Raw genomic sequence first — 26,222 nt, 5'->3', positions numbered from 1 at the left:
CTAGATTCTGTAGATTAATGTAAGCAGCTGAATAAGCTTTGAAATTTCCTTAATTATACAAGCACCCCAAAGAGAACGAAGAAATCAAATCAAGCCAATCAATTGATCAAAGCTCGCTGTCATCTGTTCTCAAACTGAATACGTCCAACACTTTTTATACCTACTTACCTAGGATTCTATCTAATCTCTACCCTAATAGTATATATAAATCTATACTTACAAGGAATTAGTTGGCTGCCCAGACCCAGTCAGCCACCATATATGGCTACCGAAACCTCTACAGTACTAATTACAAAGCTACAGGAGCCAGACGCAGTAGGAGAGCGCAGCAACGAGACTAGCGGCTGGTTTCTTCATCTCCGCCATTGTTGAGCCATCTTTGTATGAGCATGCATCCTATCAGCATACATCGGGAGGAGCGTTATCTCATCAATCTCTTCGAGAAGCTTTTCCTTGGTAATGTTGTTATCTGTGATACTCCTCATCACCTGCAGATCATGCAAATAAAATGTAACAGTACTGCAGTTGTTCGCTTTCCCACCCAAATACGGAGTACTTGTTTAGACATGGGCAAAATATGATGCTCAACAACCCACAAAAAAACAATGATGATCAACCACCCGCAAAGAAAAATGATGCTAAACTACTTACAGTTGTAACTGACTTTGAGAATTGCTGAAGTGAACGTCTTAGAAAGCAGGATCACAAAAGATTCTGAAGGCAGAAAATGGAACGATCGTAAGGAGAGCTACCCATGCAAACAGAAATACTATGATCCAATGTGACAGACCTACTGTGTTTTGGAAAATGATTTTGCCCTAACAGCAAAAATATTTCAAATGAGTACATTGAAATTTTCCAGCAAAGATCAAGATGAGATTTACATGCAGCAATATTCTTAAGAAAATAAAACGAAGGAAGTAAAACAGAAAATGACAACTAGCCTTCCGGTATGTGTTGATGTCGTTTGGAGTTGATTTATCAGATCTAATACGCATACAGGCCCAACACTTCTCTTCCTTATTCCAGGAACACTCAACAATCCTCCCAGCGACAGAGGATGGATCCACATCGTCTGTATAAGTTTCAAAACAACAATAAATATAAAACAAATAGGATAGGATACTTTTACAAAAAATAAAAGAAAAAAATTTAAAATATATACCGTTATGAGATAATACTCCAATAAATAAATATGTTTTAAATTTGTTAAAAGAATATTAGTTCAGCACTTAAAGAGACAAATAAGCTGACTACACAACGAACAAGGTCATCATGATAATTGAAATACATGTTACCAGTAAATGCTATCCGAGCAGCATCCATAAGTTTCTTTTTTCCTCTCTCATAAAGGAAGACCAGTTGACGATTATCATTTGTAAGCTGCATTAATCAGGCATAACAAAATCACCAATATCAAAAAAAAATCTTCACTATGACTAAACCATTTAAAACAAATAGTTAAAATTGGTGACCTCAAACAGAAAGTCCACATAATTCATCTCAGGGTACTTCCATTTTAGAAGACCTTCATGAGTACGAGTTACATATGGATCATCCCAGCCCTGCAAGAACAATTGACGCATATCAGCCAAATAAAACCAAAATGTACTAGTAAATAACCACAGAATACATAGTTACAATGGATGTTCAAGGTCACAGAAGGGACAGCAGTTCCATATCTAGCACTGTTCAAAATTTGGTCCAGGATTCTACACATCCACAACAAAATTTTCTAAGCTATATACAAGTCTTAACAAGTGAAGGGCGGGCCTGGTGCAAGCGGTAGAGTCTTACCGCCTGTGACCGGAAGGTCCTAGGTTCAAGTCGCGGTCTCCTCGCATTACACAGGCGAGGATAAGGCTTGCCATTGATACCCTTCCCAGACCCCGCATAGAGCAGGAGCTTTCTGCACTGGGTACGCCTTTTTATATACAAGTCTTAACAAGTAGGCAACAACTCCATGAGTGAACACGTACACACCAAAAAAAAAAACAAAGAACTCAAACTACTTGTAAACAGACGCATAACATCTACACGTGAAAAGTAAAAATGGAAAACAAAGTATCTGTGAATTATCAAGTGACCAGCAAGAAGTAAAGTGTACAAAGGTTTTAGCTTGCTGCAAACACCTCACATGACCCATAAGAACGCCCCCCAACCCACCAACAGAAACAGAAAACTGATTTCAAACAGGAAATGGCCATGGTCATAACTCAGAAATAGAAATGTCTCGTTACAAAGTAAGCCCAACAAAGACGAAAGACACACTAATAACAAATAAGTATGTGTATATTTTACATATCATAGCACCGCACATTGGAAATACAAACAGCACTAAGAAAATATGACCATTATCAGGCTCATTCCTACAATAAAATAAGCTATTCCCAAATCATGCAATTTGTCCTGTTGAGTCCCGGTTGCACACAAAAACCAAGTAGACCAGAATCATCACATTTGCTAGTTAGATTGCAGCCAAATAAAGATAGATCAATCTTTATGGAAGAACTCGATAAATGATCCATATAAAGCAAACAACATGCCTTACCATCCTCATATCATAATAAACAAACAGAAAACAAATCTTACCTGAAATATAAGGCCATCAGCATCATGGCGAATAAACTCCTTAAGCAACCTTTTCACTGTGGAGAGCACCCAAAAATCCTCTCCTAACCTGGTAATGTCATATAATCAACAAAAAGAAAAAGAAAAGTGGCTTTGCAGAACTCATGAATTGAACATCATAATTCAGAAGTGCTAAAATCCAATACCGAAAATAATTCCATGTCATATTTGTACAGCGGATTGCTCTTAGCACCACTCTCAAATGGCTTTTTCTCATGATAACGTGGTCTTATTATTTCATCTTCCAGAATTTTCCATCTTTCAGAAAACGGCAACTGCATACACAAATTTCCATAGTTAAAGATAATCTCAAGACATAATAATCAGTGTTTCTATCGCCTTAGAGTTTTTTTCAGCATATCAACCACTAGTAGAGAACAGACCTTTGATCCTCGGCCAAAATGGGCTGTAGTCCCGGAATTTTTTGCCCCCGGGACTAGAAATACCTTTAGTCCCAGTTGGAGGCTCCAACCGGGACTAAAGGTCCCTGCCCAACGGCTACTGCGCCAGACAGAGGTGGCAGGGACCTTTAGTCCCGGTTGGAGCCTCCAACCGGGACTAAAGGTATACTTTTACTCCCGGTTGGTGGATCCAACCGGGAGTAAAGTTCTACTCCCGGGCCATGGCTGCACCCGGGGTTGGAAAGTTACCTTTAGTCCCGGTTGGATCCACCAACCGGGACTAAAGGCCCCCCCTTTATATATCGGCCGTCTCCTTCTTCCTCCCCGAGCCCGAGCTCAGCGTATTTTGAAGCTCACTGCAGTAGTGTTCTTGCTTCCTCCCTCCCTCCATTGTTCCTCCATCTATTCTTCGATTCCTCCGTCGATTTCTTTGATTTCTCCGTCGATTCTTCAGTTGTAAAGGTTACCAATCTCATACTCTCATTTTTCACCATTGTCTTATCTCATTTTGTTCACTATATATATATATGGTTCTTTATTATGGTTTTTTTCATTTGTAAGCAATTTGAGCTCAAAATCACTTCAAGCTTGCATATTTACATGAAAGAAGGTTAAAGTAGCTAGTTGAACTTGCGGACCGTGTTCATCTCGGCGACCATGTTCTCTGCCGAGCGGTAACGGACGTCAAGGAGGAGCTTTGATTCTACGAGGGAGAGCGGCAACGGTCGTGGAAGACCGTGTTCCCTTCCTTGTAGAATCGGAGCTCTTCCTTGACCAAGTACGGTGCCGTCCGGTGGAGAAATGCTCGTCGAGATGATCACGTAAGCAAGTTCAACTAGTACGGATGGTTATTTATTCACATATCCCGATATCGTCGCAGTAGTTTGTCAATCACCGTACTTTTTATTTTAACTTTTTATGAAATGAAAAACTTAGAAAATTATAGAAAATCCGTACTAGTTGAACTTGCGGACCGTGTTTATCTCGGCGAGCATGTTCTCTGTCGAGCGGTAACGGACGTCAAGGAGGAGCTTTGATTCTACGAGGGAGAGCGGCAACGGTCGTGGAAGACTGTGTTCCCTTCCTCGTAGAATCAGAGCTCTTCCTTGACCAAGTACGGTGCCGTCCGGTGGAGAAATGCTCGCCGAGATGATCACGTAAGCAAGGTCAACTAGTACGGATGGTTATTTATTCACACGTCCCGATATCGTCGCAGTAGTCTGTTATGTGTGTACACTCCCATTCTTCTGTTAATTTATGGAAATATCATGTGAATTACTTACCTGCCGCAGTAAAAGACGAGAACACAATGACCATTAAAAATATCATTGTTTAGAGATCTAGATAATTTTATAGTTTGTTAATTTTATTTGTTTATAAAAGGATAAATTTATAGTGTATTAAAAAATGAGTATAGAGAGTAGATGGCAACTGCTTCCGGGTCCTCGGCCTCTCATGGGTTTCCAAAGCGACTTAGGCTGGGCCTTCCTCTCATTCCATGCGGCAAGTGTCGTGATGAGACGAAGATTGTGATGGAGTACCGAGTGAAGAAGGAGGGTCCCAACAAGGATCATATCTTCTACAAGTGTCCGGATCGCAATGTGAGTTATTTTATCGTATTTAATGATTATGGTTAGTTTATACCTATTTTCATGATGGTTGTGATTAAAGTTCTAATTTTTTGTTTTAATTTCAGTGGGATGGCAGTGGACGATGTTCAGGCTTCTACTGGGAGGAAGAGTATGTTGAACTCGTGCAAAAATATCTTGCACAACAGGCAGATACGACGGCTAATGAGGCAGTGATCCAGCTGAAGAAGCCTAAAGATGTTGCACAATCGGGGGATCTGTCTGTTTTAGTTGAGATTGGTCGCGAAATCCTTGTGCTCCTGAAATGTATTTTAGCTTTAGTTCTTTTAGTGGTAGTTGGGATTGTCTACATTGTAGCGATGCTTTCATAAATTTGTATCTTTTGTGGTGGCACGCATGTTGTATAAATAATTAATTATGATCTAGGTTTTAATATAATATTTATGTCATGTAATGCAGATGAGCCGTCATTGGATGTATAATGCTGATCGCCGCTCCCAAGAGTTCATTGACGGCGTGCATTCTTTGTTACGTGCGGCCGAGGCAAACAAACGCCACGGTTTCATGTGCTGCCCATGTGCCATATGTAAGAATACGGTGGAATATCCTTACTCAAGGACTCTTCATTCACACTTGTTCAAGTCGGGTTTCATGCCAAACTATATTTGTTGGACAAAGCACGGAGAAACCGGTGTTGTAATGGAAGAAGGTGAAGAAGAACAATAGGACGACAATGATATTATTCTTGATGGTGCATGCTTCAATGATACTACAATGGGAGAAGCTGAAGAAGAGGTAGCCGCAGAAGATGAGCCGGCTGATGATCTTTTCCAGGTCATTCGGGACGCACAAAGAGAATATGAAAGTGAAAAGGAGAAGATCAAGTTCGAGCGGATGCTAAAAGATCACAAGAAATTGTTGTACCCAACTTGTGATGCAGGGCAGAAAAAGTTGGGAACCACATTAGAATTGCTGCAATGGAAGGCAAAGGATGGTGTATCTGACAAGGGATTTGGAGAGTTACTAAAAATCCAAAAGAAGATGCTTCCGAAGTACAATGAATTGCCCGCCACTACCTACGAAGCAAAACAAGTTGTCTGTCCTATGGGGCTAGAAATAGAGAAGATACATGCATGTCCTAATGACTGCATCCTGTACCATGGCAAAGAGTATGAGAAATTGGATGCATGCCCGTTATGCCATGCGTCGCGGTATAAGATCAGGCGAGATGACCCTGGTGATGTTGAGGGCGAACGTCCACGTAAGAAAATCTCTGCCAAGGTTATGTGGTATGCTCCTATAATACCACGCTTGAAACGTCTGTTCAGAAACAAAGAACATGCAAAATTGTTACGATGGCACAAAGAAGACCGTAAGGTAGACAATATGTTGAGACACCCTGCTGATGGGTCCCAGTGGAGAGCAATCGACAGAGAATTCCCGGAGTTTGCAAATGACGCAAGAAACTTAAGGTTTGCTTTAAGTACAGATGGTATCAATCCTTTTGGAGAGCAGAACAGTAGTCATAGCACTTGGCCTGTTACTCTAAGTATCTACAACATTCCTCCTTGGTTATGCATGAAGCGGAAGTTCATTATGATGCCTATGCTCATCCAAGGCCCGAAGCAACCTGGCAATGACATCGATGTGTACCCGAGACCACTTATTGACGAACTTCTCATTTTGTGGAATAAAGAAGGTGTACGTGTGTGGGATGAGTACAAACAGGAACACTTTGATCTGCGAGCATTGTTGTTCGTAACAATCAATGATTGGCCTGCTCTAAGTAATCTTTTAGGATAGTCAAACAAGGGATATAATGCATGCACACACTGCTTCGGTGATATTAGAGGTGTATTCTTGAAAAAATGTCGAAAGGTCGTGTACCTTGGCCATTGTCGATTTCTTCCTGCAAATCACCCCGTAAGAAAGAAAGGCAAGCATTTTAAAGGGAAGGCAGACCACCTGACCAAGCCTCGCAACCGAACCGGTGAGGATGTACTCGATATGGTCAATGATGTGAAAGTCGTCTTTGGAAAAGGACATGGAAGCCAACCTATTCCAAAAGACGCTAACGGTCACGCACCCATGTGGAAGAAGAAGTCCATATTTTGGGACCTACCCTATTGGCAAGTCCTGGAGGTCCGTAGCTCGATCGATGTGATGCACCTGATGAAGAATCTTTGTGTGAACCTGCTAGGCTTTATGGGTGTGTATGGAAAGCCTAAGGACACATTTGAAGCACGACAGGACCTGCGTTGTTTGAGAGAAAGAGACAACCTGCATCCAGAGAAGACAGATGATGGACACCATTACTTACGTCCTGCTAGCTACACTCTAAGCAAAGAGGAGAAGGAAATCATGTTTGAATGCTTAAACAACATCAAGGTACCATCTGGATTCTCCTCGAATATAAAGGGTATTATAAATGTGCCAGAGAAGAAATTCTGTGACTTAAAGTCCCATGACTGTTACGTTCTCATGACGCAATTACTTCCAGTTGCATTAAGAGGAATTCTACCTCCAAATATACGTCTAGCCACCGTGAAGCTATGTGCATTCCTCAATGCAATTTCTTAGAAGGCAATTGATCCAACTGATCTAGCTAAACTACAGAATGATGTGGTTCAATGTCTCGTCAGCTTTGAGTTGGTGTTCCCTCCTTCCTTCTTTGATATTATGACACACCTCCTAGTTCACCTAGTTAAGGAGATTTTCACTCTCGGTCCTGTGTTCCTACACAACATGTTCCCCTTAGAGAGATTCATGGGAGTCCTAAAGAAATATGTTCACAACCGTGCTCGCCCAGAAGGAAGCATCGCCAAGGGCTATGGAACAGAAGAGGTCATTGAGTTATGTGTTGACTTTATTCCCGACCTTGACTCGATTGGTGTTCCTGAATCGAGACATGAGGGGAGACTAAGCGGAAAGGGGACACTAGGGAGGAAAACATATATTGGTACGGATGATGATTATTTCAATAAAGCGCACTACACAGTTCTACAGAACTCCTCTTTGGTAGATCCGTATATTGAGACACACAAGGATCTCTTACGATCTGAGTTTCTAGGGAAGACTGAAGCTTGGATTATGCATAAGCACATGGAAACTTTCGGCGGTTGGTTGCGAAAAAAATGTCAAGGTGATGAGAGCATCCATGAGCAACTGTATTTATTGGCTATGCAACCATCATGGCATATCATCACATACAAAGGGTACGAGATAAATGGGAACATATTCTACACAGTAGCCCAAGATAAAAGGAGTACCAACCAAAACAGTGGTGTCCGCATAAATGCCACAGACCCGAATGGGAATAAGCAGACATATTATGGACGCATAGATGAAATATGGGAACTAGAATATGCACCTACTTTGAAGATCCCATTGTTCAAGTGCCAATGGGTCAAGGTGACCGGAGGCGGGGTAACAGTAGACAACGAGTATGGAATGACAACAGTAGACCTTAGTAATATTGGGTACAAAGACGAACCATTCGTCCTTGCCAAGGATGTGAATCAGGTGTTCTATGTCAATGATATGTCTACCAAACCAAAAAGAGGGAAAAACGATAATGACTCAACCAAAGAGCCAAAGCACCACATAGTTCTTTCAGGGAAAAGAGTCATCATGGGAATTGAGGACAAGTCGGACATGTCAGAAGAATATGAAAAGGATGACCGAATTCCGCCCTTCAAAGTGAACAAAGACCCTAGCATCTTGGTAAATGATGAGGACACTCCATGGTTACGAAGCGATCATAACCAAGGGACATACGTAAAGAAGAAGTTCACTGCTGTGCCCACTTGATGATATAGTGATTTAATATAGTGTGTGTTTGAGATATTATGTAATAATTATGAATTCAGATGTTTATTATGTCATGTTTCAAATTAAATCAATGTTTGATTTGGTGGGATTTCTCTCTCAAAAAGGTAAATTAGGATACTGAGTGATGAAAAATTAAAATATTAACGTTAAAATGATGTGAAAACAAATTTCCTGTCCAAAACCAATAGTTTTAATAATTTTAATTAAACACTACATTTTTGCATTAACGAAATAATAAATATTAGTTACATTATATTTATAATTCTAACAAAAAATAAAAAAGTTAGGTTATAGATTTTTCCTATGTGCAATAAACAAAAAGAAAATTCATATTTTTAACAAAATAATTTTATGCCTTTTATTTAATTTACTATATATTTAACAAAAACTATTGCATTTCTATTATATTTAACAAGACAATTGCTTAAAACAGGCGGGAAACGAAACTGCAGGCCACCTTTACTCCCGGGTGGGAAGCCCACCCGGGAGTAAAGGTGGGCTGCAGTTTTGTGGCCCGCCAAAAATATCCTTTACTCCCGGTGCGTGTTACCAACCGGGAGTAAAGGTATACCTTTACTCCCGGTTAAGAACATGCACCAGGAGTAAAGGTACCTTTACTCCCAGTTGGTAATACGCACCGGGAGTAAAGGGTTTTTACTCCCGGTTGGTGGCTGGCACCGGGAGTAATTCTCTCTGATATATAACCTCCAGCGCCTGGCGCAGATCGATCCGCTCGTCTTCTTCCTCGTCGAACACCGCCGCCCTCTTCTTCCTCGCGCCGCCTCCACCGTGTCCGTTCGCCTTCCGTGACACCGGCACCGCCCTCTTCTTCCTCGTGCGGCCTCCACTGCGCGCGCCCATGCCCCTCCTCCGCGCGACCCGTGGCCCTCCACCGCGCCCTCCTCCGCGCCCGAGGCCCCTCCACCGCGCCCGTGGCCCCACCGCGCCCGAGGCCCTCCACTGCCGAGCTCGAGGTGATATGTTCGTCGATCTCTTTGTACATTCGCCCGAGCCCTCCACTGCCGAGTTATAGATCATGTCGAAAACTACAACTTTGGTGGAAGCCATGTCAACGCTCGAGGTCGATTGAAAATTCCAAATTTTGAATCACAAAATCTAGGAACTGAAAATGAATATTTGGAACTCTATATATGCAGCAAGCGAGGCCAAAGAGAGAAAGATGGAGTTGTCAAGCTCACATCTCAAAACCATATCTTAACGCAAGTTTTGAATATTTGGATATTATATGGATAAATTAGCAAGTTTAGAGTGTCAAAAACTGTATTTTATGGTACTAAAATACATTTTAAGATCACTGGGACCTGAACTCATGACAAGTTTAATTAAGGACCACCAATAAAATTACTTTAGAAATTAATTAGATCGATGTAAATCCATGGCTTGTATAATAAACACGATATATATTATTTGGAAACCATTATCGTTGTCACTAAAGCTGAAAATGATCCAGCTAATCAACCGCCATATATTCATCACTATATGATATGCCATTATTCCAAGATGCAGTTTCAATAGAAGAATTTTTTCTATCTTCATAGATCAATGTTTGTTAACGAAATTTTATCCAAATATATTCATGTAGGGTCTTTTTTTTGAAGGATTTGTTGTAGGATATATAATGGTCAAATAGGAACTCAATTTTGATACCCAGTTTGTAAACTAAGCGTTTTTTAGTTTATAAAAAATATCACATGTGATGATGTAAGCAGTTTTGGTTGGACTTGCATGCATGGCTACAGACAAATGAAGGAAAACTTCAACGTTTCTTCATTTGTGAACTTTGAATATACAGATATAATATATTAATGTTGCTAAAGTAATATGATGAATGACACATATACTTACATTTCATAATGACTCATACTTACATTATCAACATAGAATTTTCTCATATGATGAATGACTACATGGTTCACATGGTACATAGGATCACAACATCACGCACCGACACCGCCCTAGCCCGCCTCACGTCGTTGTCGTCGTCAGCACGCCGGCCCGCCTCACGTCGTCGTTGTCAGCACACCGGCCACCACGCCGACACGTATATATACGTCATTTGTATTCATATGCATGTATATATACGTCGCAGAGCACCGCCGCCCTCGTTCGTCCATGCGTTTCTATGTATATGGCGGAGCACCACCGCCCTCGTTCACCCATGTGTACAGACATATATACGGCGGAGTGGAGCACCACCACTCTTGTCACACCGCCCTTTCTCGTGGCCTAGTTGATCAACATTCGTATTATCGTTATCGTTAATGCTAAACAATCACACCAGGGCGAACCGCGCTGTTGATGTACTATATATTGGTTTTGTTTTTTGAAGCTAGATGGCCGACCCGAGAAACATGGATGAGGAGTTGATGATGAATTTGATCAACACTGGCACTCAAGTTGCCGGCGATGATGGTGCTAAAAATAACGTGCAAGAGGATGCAGATGACGGGAGTCAGTACTTAGCTCTTGAACAAAATGAGCAACAACAGATTGGCTAAGTATATATTTTTTATTATTAGCTATATATATTATCATATGTCTTATGTGTGCTCATGACATTAAAAATAATGTTTATGTTTTGTAGCCCTCTGGATCGACATCAACAACTACAACGACGAGTAAAAATGTTCGAGGTCCCAAAAAGCCATCGGAGGGCCGCTTCATCATCTCGGAGTTCAATGTGGATACAGGAGAACCGGGGGGCCGAATAAAATGAAATTTGTGCACCACTGTGGTTACCTTGTACGGGACCGGCTCCCGATTAGTACCCGTGAATGGAAGAAGAAGACCAATGCTCCTCATATCAGTTTTGTCTCCGATCGTGACAAGGCGTTAATTTGGAATGATGTCTTGGTACATTTCACGCTCCAAACAGATGGTTATGATGATATAATAGATGGTGATGAATTGAAGGAGCGAGTTAGGGATTGGGCAATGAAAAAGCTGGCCACCCAGTTTCATACTTGGAAGAAACACCTATACACGACGTATGTCAAGAAGAACATAGCACCAGATTTTACTGTCCCAGGCCCGATCTCAAAGCAGAGGCCCTATTGGGATGAGTTTGTACAGTACAAGACTTTGGAAGAGGGTGTGAGTCGGGTGATAAAGAACCAACGTAATGCCCAACAGAAGACATACCACCATACCTTGGGATCAGGTGGCTACCTGACTGCCATTAAGAAGTGGAACAAAATGGAAGCAGACCTTCTTACCAAGGGTATCAGACTAGAATCACTCGAGTGGGGAGAACGTGCAAAGAATTGGTTTTTCGGTCATGGGGGAACACTAGACCAGGAGACAGGGAAGTGCGTTTATGGCGCAAGACTGCAAGAAGCAGCAGAAAGATTGTTTTATGCTCAGAGAGCTACTGCTAGTGGTGCGTTCAGGCCCAACAGAGAGAAGGATGAGCTGACATACGCCATCGGGACTATTGAACATGGTGGCCGAACTAGAGGCAAAGGAAGTGTCTCGTGGGAGCATGGATTCCCTCAGGACAGACCTTCTTATAGAAGTCACCAGAGAAAGAAGGAAGAAGAGGCACAGCGGCTCTAGAGATTGGAGGAAGCGGTGCGTGAAGCACAGGAGCGGGAAAAAACCTTGAAGCGAGAATGCAGGAGGAAATCAGAAGGCAAGTGCAAATAGCAGTGAGTGCAAGTAAGCAAGCATCAGAGCCAGGAATCAATATTAGCCAATCTATTCAGTTGAAAAGCAGCTGCGCTTCCACGGAGATACCAAATCAAGGGGACACAGGACTGCGCTTCCCTGTGGATGACGTCACTGAACCTTGTACAACGTGTGAGCTACACATTCCGAAGGAGAATTCTACAATCAAGGTGGCTATCGGTCTTATTAATCCTATCGACCGAACCAAGACACCAAGGATTCATGGGAATATAATCCAAGAAGGATATGCTACCATCTCGGTAGATAAAGCTGAAAAAGGTTTTAGTGATTTGCCTCTTGACATTCCTGAAGGTGATGGCGAGAAGACTCTAGGAGAAGCGGAGAAGACATTCATTCTATGGCGCAAGCGCTACATCATCATTCCAGGGATGTCGGCTCCACCTCCTCCTGAACTACCTCACCATAGGTACGTGCGGATGAAAACACTACATCATTAATTTGTATTGGCTTAAATAATTAACAGTCTGCTCATAATAATATATCATTCCTTTTTTTGTAGCAGATCCTCCCCCAACCTAAATCCAATTGTTCAATCGCCAGATCACCATAGTGCTCTGTACGATGACATTATGTTGGAAGACGAGGCTGCATCTACACCATCTCCAAGGAGGTCTCCAACACCGCAGCCGCCACCTCCAAGGAGGTCTCCAACGCCGCTGCCAACACCTCCAAGGAGGTCTCCAACGCCTCCCCCGCCCCCGCCTACCAAGAAGCCTAGCAAGAGGCCAGCCCCTCAAACGAAGAACCAGTCCCCGCCTGCAAAGAAAGCCACCGTGAAACCAAGGGCTATTCCCAAAATAATATCTGAAGAGAAGGAAGAAGGAACTGATGCATATAAAAAAGACATGTCTAGATTCTATGACAAACTTAAAATGAATCAAGAAGCAAGGAGAAACCCGGAGAAACCGTACTTCTTCGTAGCTCCAGATATTCTAAGAAAAAAGGTGACTTCTTACCAGCAACAACAGCGGGAATCTCGTAAGCCGTCCAAATCAACGTTATTAGACTATGACCGCACTCTCACCAAGTCAATTGAGGCGGCACAGAAAAAGAAGCGGGCAGGGAAAGGCATTGCCCAACTCGGACAACAAGCGCACCAATCAATCACCCGCTAGTTGTTGGTAATGAATATGGTTCGAATTTAGGATTAATGCATCAGATAAACATACCTCCGGATGTCGATTTGGATCACCTTGGTGAATTTCTTGATGAGACTAGTCTCGACCTTTACCAGATGTTTGGTGATGGAAACATTGAGAGTGCGGCGGAGGTTGATATTTGGAAGAAAAAATTTGTACTAGGCCAGAGTCTATACAACCCTCAAGCCTTATCTGATCTGGGGACGCAAATGTACCTGCTAAACAAGTGGTACATGCAGGCGTCTACCAGTGGAGACTTCTACATTGGTGTCAGAATTAGAGACGAACATTGGTTCCGTGGCGATGATGTTATGTATGTTGACTTTGCAGAATTTCATCAACTATGCCACCTGACCTCTCTGAACAAAGTTATCATTAGCTGCTATTGCCTGTAAGTAATAATTCTTTCGATCTATTATTAAACTCATCATATGTGTGTATATGCATATAAATTATCCTAACAAATACTATATATATGCAGATTTACAATAACAGAGCTCAGAAAGGAAGGCTGCAATGAAATTGGTTTTGTTGATCCCCATATAGTATTCAAAGACCCAATTACTCCAAAGACTAATTGAAAGTCTGAGTCAGAGAGTAACCTCATGAACTTCTTAGTGAACCAACGCCACAAGAAGGATATACTCTTTCTCTATAACTTCAAGTGAGTGTTAATCATGTCGATCATATCCTTAATGGCTCATATGTTGATTCTAGTTAATTAATGAGTGTTATGCGTTATATCTTATAAACACATGCAGCAATCACTGGATATTGATGGACATCGATCTGATGAAAAGTCACTTGATAATCTATGACTCAATGAGAAAACCACAACAAGACTACCAAGATATGATAGATATTATCCAGAGGTAATTCGGGATCTCTAGCAACTATATATACACACAAACATGATGATTAACTATATCTGATGACGTGGCAAATTTTTTATTGGACAGTGTTTGGAAAACCTTTATTGAGAAGCAACACATGGAAAAATGCAAAGCGCCACTGAATGTAATCCCTTTGAAAGTAAGTCCCCTGAATCGCATCATCTTTATTAATTAAACATATAGCTTTCACCGGATCACCAGATTGGATGACAAATCTTTTTCTCGTAAAGTGGTGTCTAAGGCAGGAACAGGGGAACAACTACTGTGGTTACTATGTTTGCAAGTTTATCAAGGTGCTCTCCCAAAGAACTTCTACAGAGAGACTCAAAGTACGTTAAAAATACACTATATATTCATTTAATTATTATTATTGATTGTGTTACTATGTCTTTATATATATATGTACATATATTAATTTATTTTTCTTTAATTCAAACCTGTAGACTCGATGGTTGGAGGAAAAGGTCATACGGCAAGACCAAATCAAAGCAATTCAAGAGTCTATAGCCGAATTTTTTAATGAGCAGGTCATCGATTCCAAGGGTGAGTTCTACTTCGACCCAACACTGCCATTGAAGCCAAGCTAGAGGATGAGAGGAAACTTGTTATGTCACAACAACTGTAATGCAATCTTTTGTAATATATGCACATGAAATAATATAATGTAAAATACACATATGCATGCATGCATGCATATATTTCTATGCTTGAATTGTGTGATTTAATACGTTCATTGTGCTTGAACCGAAACATACTATATGCGCGTATAAATGTATAATTAGCAGCGTACAATACGACTTCGAAAACCTATTTTGAAAAGAAAACAAAAAAATGAAAAGAAAAGAAAAAAGAAAAAAAACCTTTAGTCCCGGTTCGTATTACCAACCAGGACTAAAGGTGCCGGCCATCGTGGCATGTCAGGAGGCACCTTTAGTCCCGATTGGTGTTACCCACCGGGACTAAAGGTCCTCCTTTAGTCCCGGTTCCTGACCCGGGACTAAAGGACCCCCTTTAGTCCCGGATGCTTGCTCCCGGATGGGGAACCGGGACTAGAGGGGGTTTCCCACCGGGAGTAAAGCTCGGTTCTCTACCAGTGAACCTACAGTAAATAGAGCTCGCGTACATAAGTTACAGTAGAAAAAAAATAATTTACACCCTTGATTACAGTCTATGAATCGTGTGGCAACATGAATTTTGTAGGCCCAGCTGCTAATCATATGGAAGAAAAAGGTGAGTAAGCAAACATGATTGTGGAGAAGATAAGAGCAAAACATTGATGGTGTGGAGATAGAGGGCGGCCGCCAAGAAATAATTCAGAAAGGTTGCTTATTACATCTCTTTTCATTATTACAAGGACACCAAAGTTTCATAGATAAAAGAAGAAATCAGAAATAAGTAAATAACAAAATTCTATATATCAAGGTCATATATCATGCATAAGATCATATTACCTTGGTTTTGGGCTCTGCGTCAAGCGCCATAAGATCATATGCCAAGTACCTTCTCTTCAAGCCTGAATCTGGTACCGTGTCTATAATCATCTCTCCATCAATCAAGGTCATATCATGCAGGCCCTTTATAGCAAAAGAAATAAGGTTAAAAGTTTTGCATCAAAAGTCATGTTCTATGATTTTACTCCAGCACAATTGGAACCTTACTTCGAGGCTTCTATGGGGAAAGCGCATTTGGACCCTTCTAAAGCAAAAATTCTGATCAATTAAGAAACAGCCATATCTCATAATAAGCATCATATATCTGTTCCATCAGGTTTCCATGTAGCAAAGTAGTATCGCTGTCTAAGTAGTTGCAGATTATCACTGAACAAAGTAAAATGAATGCATTAGATAAAAAAGAATATACAACTTAGGAATAAAGAATACCAGAATGCAAAAAAATGATGTAAGAGAAATTTGAGTTACCGTTAATGTTACTCGCCTGTTAAGCGAAACTGGATGTGATCCAGGAAATTGTGGACCTCTTCCCTATATACAAATAAAGATTATCAGAGTACCTAAATAAAAAGGCACTACTTGTTTGAGAGCAACACATGCAGAAATTGAGTTACAAAACACAAACCAACTCAAATAGAATGGATAGAAAACATGATAGATCTACACACTGAAACAAGTCTAATCACGACCAAATTCTATTAGTTCCCAGCATTTCCAAAATACCATTTCTGAGCCTTAACTTGTAAGATTCCAGACGGACCATGTCGAAAACACATTGTCTTGTAATCTAGTATGAAAATATTTTGCCAACAAAGCATGCCAAACTGTGTAACATTTTCAGCCCGCATTGCATGACATGAAATATTCATGCATCTGCTCAATGCTAACTTTTAACCAATGCTCCCAGAAATGAAATAGTTGCCGAAGAAGGGATTGGTGGTATTAGAACTATATTGTATATTCTACAAATGGTTATCATAGTCCATGTTATCATTGTAAAGCATATACAACAATACCATTATGAAGAGCTGGAAATTAATTACATAATATATTGGGTAGAAGTAGAAATAGCATACTTACAATGGGCATTTCAAGCAACGGATAACATATGTCACACAAAGCTTTTTGCTGGTCATAGGGCGCGGGGACCCCTAACACATCGTCATTGATGATGACTTTATCCTCTGACTCATTCTGCAAACATATTGTGGTGTCGAGATATTAAGAAACAATGCAATCGACACTGCTTAGCAAGAAAACCATACCATGAGGTAATATCAAGGACACAAGCAATATTTAAGTCTATCCCTTCAACTTGAGAAGTAGAACTGATATTCCATATAAGTTTTGAAGAAAACACATACATGCGGTCGTTTAAGATAAGCATTGTCATCATCATCATCAGCCTGCTTAGCTTCTCCATTTAAATCAAGATCATCTGGTCTCTTCCATTCTGGTGTTGGAGGGCATGCAATCATCATATTCTCAGGGACCTCATGGTAAAATGAATACAGTGCTTCAATGTAGTCCCTCTTGTATATGCCACACTACTGGAAACCGGCAATTTGCCGAGTGCCTGCGGCACTCGGCAAAGCCCGAAATACACTCGGTAAAGGCTTTGCCGAGTGCCGCACTTGACAAAGAGCAGTCGGCAAAAAACCCGTCGGCAAAGGTTTCTTTGCCGAGTGCCACATATCGGACACTCGGTAAAGCCTTTGTCGAGTGTCACGTCAGCACTCGACAAAAAAAACCGACGTCAACTTTGACAGCCTCTTTGCCGAGTGCCACCTCAGCGGCACTCGGCAAAGAATTTTTTTCTTTTTTTTTGAAAATTCTTTACCGAGTACCATACTTTTGCACTCGGCAAAGAATTTTTTTCTTTTAAAAAAAAATCTTTGCCGAGAAAGCTGGGAAATTGGGTCTCTGCTTCCCAGCTTTTGCCGAGTGCCATGGTCACGGCACTCGGCAAAGCCCTCTTTGCTGAGTATGGCACTCGGCAAAGAGGGGGAAAATGCTATTTTTTTGTTTTTTGCTTTCCATCAGCGCAAACAAAGAAATCACATATATATCAACACACAGCACAGGATATATCACATACACATCCATATTCCATCACATACACATCCATAACCCATCACATACACATCCACCATCCATAATACATCACATATAAATTCATTGTCCATAATTCATCATACATTCGCATCATCCATGACAATATCCATCATAATATATATATGTCTATAGTAGTAGTCTAACACAAGTCTATGCAACATGAAAAGAAACAAATAAACGGTACCTACTGCCAGCCTCCTCACCCGGAGTGTGAACTGCCACCTTGAGGAGGGTCAGTTGTCCACCCGGCCTGTGGAGAAAGGCCACCTTGAGGAGTCGGGTTCGAACCCGCCGACTGTTGCTGCACAAAGGAGAAGCGAATTCATGAGTATCTATAGGAGGGCCGCACAAGCTAAAGGAATAAACAACCATATATACTCACCGGAGTCCCTACAGGAGGAGGAGGAGCCACAACTGTAGCGAGCAGCGACTGGGGCACGACCACACCTGGCAAGGTCTGAAGGCTCGCCATGAAGCTGAACATGTCCTGCAGCCTCTGCGTCTCGGCCACCCTCTGGGCTTGTATAGCCTCCATCTCCGGCCGATGGGCCTCCGCCTGGGCCGCCAACCTCCGCAAGTCGGCCTGCAACATTCCACCCGCAATGTTTAAACAATGCAAAGGCAAGGTAGATGTGTAAAAGCAATGAACGACGAATAAAACAGTACTAACCTGGAGTTCCGCCATCTGCTGCTGTGAGCTCTGCTGCCGAGAGCGTATGGGGAGGGAGGAGCTCGTGCTCCTTGCTCGAATCTCGGCGAGGTTGGGAACAGAGGCGGAGTCGACTGTGCTGTCCGCCATCCAGTACCGGCCGTGCTGCTTCCCTCCTCCCAGCCTCATCAGGAGGTCTGTGTCCAAGGGCTGGGTGGCCGGATCGAAGTCCTCTCCATGGCGCTCGCGGGCCGCCGAGGTGTACTCGCTAAGCTTGCTGTGGACGCTCGTGCTGGTGTACGCCTCGGGCCCGTCCACCAGGTTGTAGGTGACTTCCGGGGCCGTCGCCTTGCCCTTGTGTGCCACGGCGTACGCCATGAACTCGTTGCATTTCTGGCCTTGGTGCGCCTGGGACTGCGAGGAAAACACAAAGATGATTACAAGTAATGAGAATTGAGCGTTAGAATAAATAAATAAAGATGAAAACACAAATAAGACAGAGGAATGGAAGGAGAAATAGCACTGTAGGACGAAGACAGGGGAATGGAAGGAGGACGTCACTACAGGAAACCGGGACTTTGCCCAGTGTTGGAATCTTTGCCGAGTGCCAAATATCGGGCACTCGGCAAAGGCCACCATTGCCGAGTGCCGCACTCGGCGAAACTTGGCACTCGGCAAATAGGTCTTTGCCGAGTGTCTGGCACTCGGCAAAATACGGCACTCGGCAAAGCCAAACTTTGCCCAGTGCCAGACACTCGGCAAAGTTGGGCACTCGGCAAAGAGGCGCCCGGGATAACGGTGCCCGACGCCGGCCGCTTTGCCGAGTGCCTTCTGTTTGGCACTCGGCAAAATATTGGCTTTGCCGAGTGCCTAGGGCTAGCACTCGGCAAAATATTCACTTTGCCGAGTGCCAAACCTTAGCACTCGGCAAAATAATTTTTTTTTTGTTTTTTGCCACCAACTTTTTTTATTAGATTTTTATTTGTACCATGAACAACATGTTCAAATTTGACACAATTTCATTGCTGTTTGCTATATTTCTTCACTTTATTTCGTTTTCTTGCAATTATCCGGAAAATGTAGGTTTGAACTGCAGGTGCATCGAATAATAGTTTTGATCCATTCCAAAAATGTTATTCTTGTTTGTTAGTGTCACTTTATGCTAAATCAAGGAACTGTCTCCAAATTTCGATCAACGTGCTCACGGGGCAACGTCGCGAACTTGCGTGCGAGTGGTTATTTAATTCTATAAAATTCAAACGAATCCCGAAAATCATGAAACTTGGCGAGATGTCGTGATATCACATGCATATGCGGTGGTAAAAATTTGAAAACGTTTGGAGGGCGTCATCACGTATGGTGTTCACAAACCAGGATGGTACCACTCGGCAAAGACTATTTTTAAAAAGATTTTTTTAAAAAAATTGTTTCTTTGCCGAGTGCTCAGCCCTGGCTCTCGGCAAACATTCAAATTTTGTCGAGTGCCAGTCCCTAGGCACTCGGCAAAGCCGGCGTTAAATGTTGACGGCAGTTATTTTTTTGCCGAGTGCGGGCTTGGCACTCGGCAAAGACTTTGCCGAGTGTCGATTTTTGGCACTCGGCAAAGAAATTTTTGCCGACAAAGTCTTTGCCGAGAGGCCTTTGCCGAGTGCGGCACTCGGCAAAGCCTTTGCCGAGTGCTTGCCTGGCTTTGCCGAGTGCCCCCAGCACTCGGCAAAGAGGGCGTCTGCAGTTGTGCGTGCTGTGTAGTGTGCACTGCTGGCATGAGAAGACACAAGGGAAGACAAAAAATAATAGAAGGCAGTTGCAAATTGCTCCAAAAAAGGTGGGTTCCTAACATACCCTTTGCGGCGCCAGATAACTAAGAACCGCCCTCCTATCTAGCATATATCACCATCTAACCCACCAAGTGCTCATTAGGAAATACATGACACCTAGCACCTACTTTTTAGAACATTAGGGTTATACACAAGAAAAGAAACTCATTCCTAGGGGCAGCCTGATTTCAATGAACCAAATTTCTGTATACAACAAATGTTACTACCTTCACATAATGATTAGGATAATAATAGGAGGGACTACAGTGTGATCTGCAGGAACAAGCAAGCAATACTTACTTCACGACCAGCTTTTCTTTGTTTGTTAACTAGTTGCTTCGAGGAGTATCGCTTCCCGGGAGGCACCGACTGATTGAATGTTTCATCAAGAGGAACTTTGGATGGTATGATTTTATCTATTGGCTCCCCAAATGCAGGACAGTCCAACCAGCCTGAAATCGCACCAAGATACATTACATTACTTATATAAAATCTACATGGGAAAAATGACAGTGGAAAAAAAAGAATAACGAATAAGCAGGGGGGGACAGAAGGTGAAATGTATCAGTTAAAATAGCCCAATACTTGGTACCCTGAGGTGTCTCTTTAATGCGACTATGTTTTTTGGGTTGAGGAACATAATCATTCCTAATCTGCTGGGAATGTAGCCTTGAACCATCATCCTGCTGCTCTCGCTTTAGTCTCTTGCGTCTCTCTTCACGCTCCTGTCAAGAATAGCAAGATCACATAGAAGGTATGGTTAACATTAATAAACCAAGCTTGCAGGCTCAATACGAAAAGGAAACTAAAATGAACGGTTTAAAGAGCCACAAGGCCTTTGTGGCACATACATAAACAATGCATGCATACCAGCATGTATGCAAAATAAAGGCAGTCAAAGTAAATCACTCACCAAACAAGAAAAACATATTGAACATCAAAATCATCTTTCTACAACAAATCCAATGCATAATCCACAGATCCACTATATATGCTCGTGATGCACAGACAACAAGTTTAAGTGTATTGATGAAGACTACTGTGCTGTGCACATAATAATTAACAGGTTCCCTTCCTTTGTGGAAGCCATTTTCTTCTGCTAATAATGTCAACCAAGCAAAGGTACACACGGGTACTGATCGGAAATCATTAGTAAGATCCAATAACAATATGTCAAGGGCACGGTACATGGGATGAACATCATCAGCACCATTAAACATAGTTGCGTACGTACCCGGCGCATTGTTGCGACAGCAGACTCAACAACAGGTTCCTTGTGAGGATACTCAACCTCAACCTGCTCATCATCATAAGGCTGATGCTCATCATCGTCGGGCAACGGCGATGCGTTCAAATCCATAGAGAAGGTCATTCAACGCCCGCCCGCTACTTCACCTGATAGCAGAAAGAAAGAAAGCGTGTTGGGGTATGGTGTACTCATCAGACATTTGTATGTGGAAAACGAAAGCGTCGGAGATGTCCCAAACCATCAGAAGCAAATAAAATGGCAGCCAGGCATTCAAAGAATTAGTGCTACGACGAGAGCACGTGGTGGGCACCCCACCCTTGCGTGAATGCACGCCGCAAGAATGGAGGCGTTCCAGGAATCATTAGAAGCGAATAGAGAAGAGAAAGAAGCACCATTCAAGGAATTAGCCGAAACCCAATTCCCCACACCCGTGCTCTTCCAGAGCCGCTCGGCGTGCCGAGCGAGCGAAACCACCTCTCCCCGGGGGAAAAACACGGCAGGGCGGGACGGTTCGGGACCTTACCTGTCGACAAAAGATGCTCGGCAGTCTACCGAAAGGTATCCCACGATGGTACGTAGAGGTGAGCGAGATGGTAATACAAGCACCAAGACATAAGATTTAGACAGGTTCGGCCGTCAGTATGACGTAATACCTACATCCTGTGTTCTGATGTATTGCATTGAGATGTATGGATCTGTCCACTAGGAGACCCATACCTCTCCTTATATACTCTGGAGGGGTAGGATTACAAGGTAAGTATTCTATTTGGTACTATATAATGTCTTGCGATGCACGCCGAGCAGCGCCGTGCACGTCTTGATCTTGTGGGTTGGGCCACCTCTGATGGTGCGGCCCATGTCTTGTCTTGAGTATACCGGGGGCATACCCCCACAGCTAGTCCCCGAGCCTAACAGTAGGTGATGTAGTCACGTGGTGCCAAGGTCAGAAAGTAGAAGACCAGCCGAGCAGACAGCCAGTCCCCGGGCGTAGCCTCGAGATGAGAAAAGCGCACATTCACCGTAATGTGAAGTGTGCCCACTTAGTCCCCGAGCCTGCTGGAAGATGAAGAATAAATCTTGTAGCAGGGTCAAAGAAAAAGAAGTTTGAAAGCTTTGCCGACGTCATCCGACATGCGCATATCAAGACCCCAGATGTGCTGCCCAAGATCAGCACTCTGATCTGAACAGCATGGAGCAGCTTGATAGCACACCGATGAGTCGTAGCAAGATTCGAGGAGCGAGGTGTCCTCGGCGTCGCTGGCGATGTCCGAGCGCCGAGGAGCGAGGAGTCCCCGGCGTCGCTGGCGATGTCCGAGCACCGAGGAGCGAGGAGTCCCCAGCGTCGCTGGCGATGTCCGAGCACCGAGGAGCAAGGAGTCCCCGGCATCGCTGGCGATGTCCGAGCACTGAGGACTCCCCAGCGTAGGCGGCGATGTCTGAGCACCGAGGAGTTCTCGGCGTAGCTGGCGATGTCCGAGCATCGAGGAGTCCCCGGCGTAGGCGGCGATGTTCGAGCACCGAGGAGTTCCCGGCGCAGCTAGCGACGTCCGAGCAGCGAGGAGTTCCCGGCGTAGGTGGCGATGTCTGAGCACCGAGGAGTCCCCGGCATAGGCGGCGATGTTCGAGCATCGAGGAGTTCCCAGCACAGCTGGCAACGTTCGAGAAACGAGGAGTTCCCGGCGCAGCTGGCGACGTCCAAGCAGTGAGGAGTTCCCGGCGTAGGTGGCGATGTCTGAGCACCGAGGAGTTCTCAGTGTAGGCGGCGATGTCTGAGCACCGAGGAGTCCCCGGCGTAGGCGGTGATGTCCGAGCGCCGAGAAGTTCCCGGCATAGCTGGCGACGTCCGAGCAACAAGAAGTTCCCGACGTAGCTAGCGATGTCCGAGCACCGAGGAGTCCCCGGCGTAGCTGGCGATATCCGAGCACCGAGGAGTTCCCGGCGTAGCTAATGATGTCCGAGCACCGAGGAGTCCCCGGTGTAGGCGGCGATGTCCGAGCACCGAGGAGTTCCCGGCGTAGCTGGCGACGTTCGAGCAGCGAGGAGTTCTCGGCGTAGGTGGCGATGTCTGAGCACCGAGGAGTCCCCGACGTTGGCGGCGATGTCCGAGCACCGAGGAGTTCCCGGCGCAGCTAGCGATGTCCAAGCAACGAGGAGTTCCCGGCGTAGGCGGCGATGTCCGAGCACTGAGGAGTTCCCGGCGCAGCTGGCGACGTCTGAGCAACGTGGAGTTTTCAGCGTAGCGGGCGATGTCCGAGCACCGAGGAGTCCCCGGCGTAGCTAGCGATATCCGAGCACCGAGGAGTCCCCCGCGTAGGCGGCGATGTTCGAGCACCAAGGAGTTCTCGGCGCAGCTGGCGACGTCCGTGCAGCGAGGAGTTCCCGACGTAGGTGGCGATGTCCGAACACCGAAGAGTTCCCGGCGAAGCTGGCGAGGTCCGAGCACCGGCGTAGCTGGCGACGTCCGTGCGGTAGTCCTCGAGCATGAAGAATCCGAGCGTCGAGGAGTAACCGGCATAGCTGGCGATGAAGCACGAGCGATGAACAGTCTGGTCAACTGGTCGGCGGCAAAGTGAGCATTGAGTAGAAGCGACCGGCGAACAGTCCGATCAACTGGTCGGCGACGGAGTCCATGAACCGAACGGTCCGACCAGTTGATCGGTGGAGAAGCCCGAGCACCAGGTGATTCGATCACCTGGACGATGATCCTGTAATACAAACATGTAGAACGGGTAGTACATGATGTAAAGATATATGAACTCCGTAGAAAAAATAGTGTATGTAGCTTGGCGATCAGTTGGAGCGAAGATGTATTTAATATAAATCATCCGAACAGTTAGTGTGTAGCTGAGTCTGCGGCCCTAGCTAGCCTGTTAACCATAACGCGGAGCGCGGAGCCCGTGCACGTGTAGGAGGAACAAGCGTCACTAAGGAGCCGCTGCCGACCACCCATAATGCAGAAGGCAGACGCTCGTGCACATGTAGGGAGGAGCCGGAGACAGGGCCGTCTCTAGAGGCGTCTGAGCATCAACAGGACTGTTCGGGGGTTCGGAAAATCGTTTGGAGAGCAAACATGGAGAAAACAGCTCGGAGAAACATCATGGCGATATACAGAGATTGGAGAATATTTAGAAGAATATTAAAACGTGACTTAGCTTTAGACAGAAAGTCTGGTCGGCGGCGTATGGCGCTATCTGGTCGGTGAGAGGATGGACATCTTCAACCTGGTCGGCGAATCTGCCCGTCAGGGCATGTTGGTAAGTGGCGGCGGCGTTGGTGAACCCAAAGGGTAGGGCCGTAACCCCTGGAGTTTCCCGAGCAGCCTCTGATAGATCTAGATCGGAGGGCGGTCGGCGCTGAACCAGAGTGTCCAGAGCTGATTCGGCGATGGAGAGGCAATCGGCGAGCTTCAGACCGACCCGATCGATGGATACAATCAGATCGTCGTTGTTGATCTGCCTCCTCTGGTAGCGAGGAAGCGGGCGGCAAGTTGTTGATGAAGGCAACCTCGGAGGTGGTTCCGAGATCGGATCTGCAGTCACGGGGGCAGATGTAACCAGCGATGAATCGTCGTCGTCGACCGGCATGGATCTCCACGAGATTGATGACGAGAACGCGCTGTTGATTTGAGGTCCATCTGGCTCGCCATGGATCAAGCGCACACCCCTACCTGGCACGCCAACTGTCGACAAAAGATGCTCGGCAGTCCACCGAGGGGTATCCCACGATGGTAGATTTGTCGTAGAGGTGAGCGAGATCAGGAGCGAGATGGTAATACAAGCACCAAGACACAAGATTTAGATAGGTTCGGCCGTCAGTATGACGTAATACCTACATCCTGTGTTCTGATTTATTGCATTGAGATGTATGAATCTGTCCACTAAGAGACCCCTGCCTCTCCTTATATACTCTAGAGGGGTAGGGTTACAAGGTAAGTATCCTATTTGGTACTACACAATGTCTTGCGGTGCACGCCGAGCAGCGCCGTGCACGCCTTGATCTTGTGGGCTGGGCCACCTTTGATGGTGCGGCCCATGTCTTGTCTTGAGGATACCGAGGGCCACACCCCCACATTACCCTACCTCGCGCGGCAGGCGGAGGCGCGAATCGAAATCGGGCCGAGGGGGAGAGCAGTCGCCAATAAGGGGGAACCTGGCGCACCACGTGCGCCCTCCACGTGGCCAGGGGAACCGCAGGCGGCGCGGGCGAGCGTACCTGGCGCGGCTGGCGCCGGATTCGGTGGAGCTGCCTACGAGCTCGGAGCAGGCGGTGGGATCCGAGTGACAGGCCGGAGGAGGCGCGGGCGGGACGACCTCCTGCGCGGGCCGAGCTCAGAGCTCCTCGAACTGCTGGCCTGGTCCCTGGTGGCACGAATTTGGATTGAAGCCCCCACGCGAGATGTCCTGTGGGCCGACCTCCTCACCTCAGGCTCCAGCACCGGCTCTTGCTCCCTTCTTCTTTTTCCTTTTTTTATATATTTAATAATTTATTTAATACTCTCTCGTTTTAATATTTTTTTTGTACATCGAATTTGTTATATACTCACTCTGTTGTAAAATAAGTCTCCATTTCGGATTTTAAAGGTTCAACTAATCTCAAATTTAGCTATTAGATTTAAAGGAAATAAAATTAACATTTATATGTCCAAATAGATTTATATACTATGAAAATATATGATGTGGTTAATCTAATTGTGGCCTTATTTTCCTTAATGCATCTTTTTGGTTTTTTTTTCTATATCTCTATCTATTT

General features: G+C 44.5%; 1 protein-coding gene and 1 pseudogene across 3 annotated transcripts; both read right to left on the bottom strand.

Annotated features, from left to right (window-relative positions):
• Positions 1-87: 87 nt before the first annotated feature.
• On the bottom strand, positions 88-2,675 carry LOC136475530 (uncharacterized). 3 transcript variants are annotated; one of them, XR_010763204.1, is made up of 5 exons: positions 2,593-2,675; positions 1,299-1,565; positions 945-1,075; positions 652-714; positions 88-488 (listed from the first exon to the last, which is right to left on the bottom strand). XR_010763204.1 is itself a non-coding variant. In XM_066473016.1 (4 exons), exons 2-4 carry the CDS (start codon positions 1,387-1,389, stop codon positions 354-356), a joined length of 357 nt encoding a protein of 118 aa, XP_066329113.1. In that variant the 5' UTR covers positions 1,390-1,565; positions 2,593-2,675; the 3' UTR covers positions 88-353. The 3 variants fall into 3 exon arrangements, 1 of the variants encoding a protein (XP_066329113.1); XR_010763205.1 differs by having other exon boundaries at positions 945-1,565; XM_066473016.1 differs by lacking the exon at positions 652-714.
• A 72-nt stretch (positions 2,676-2,747) lies between these two features.
• LOC136468431 (uncharacterized) lies at positions 2,748-25,894 on the bottom strand (annotated as a pseudogene).
• Between the last annotated feature and the right edge of the window lie 328 nt (positions 25,895-26,222).

The sequence above is a fragment of the Miscanthus floridulus genome, chromosome 8, assembly GCF_019320115.1.
Source record: "Miscanthus floridulus cultivar M001 chromosome 8, ASM1932011v1, whole genome shotgun sequence".
Classification (NCBI taxonomy): Eukaryota; Viridiplantae; Streptophyta; class Magnoliopsida; order Poales; family Poaceae; genus Miscanthus; species Miscanthus floridulus.
The sequence above is the reverse complement of the archived record's forward strand: the minus strand, read 5'-3'. Positions and strand labels throughout refer to the sequence as shown.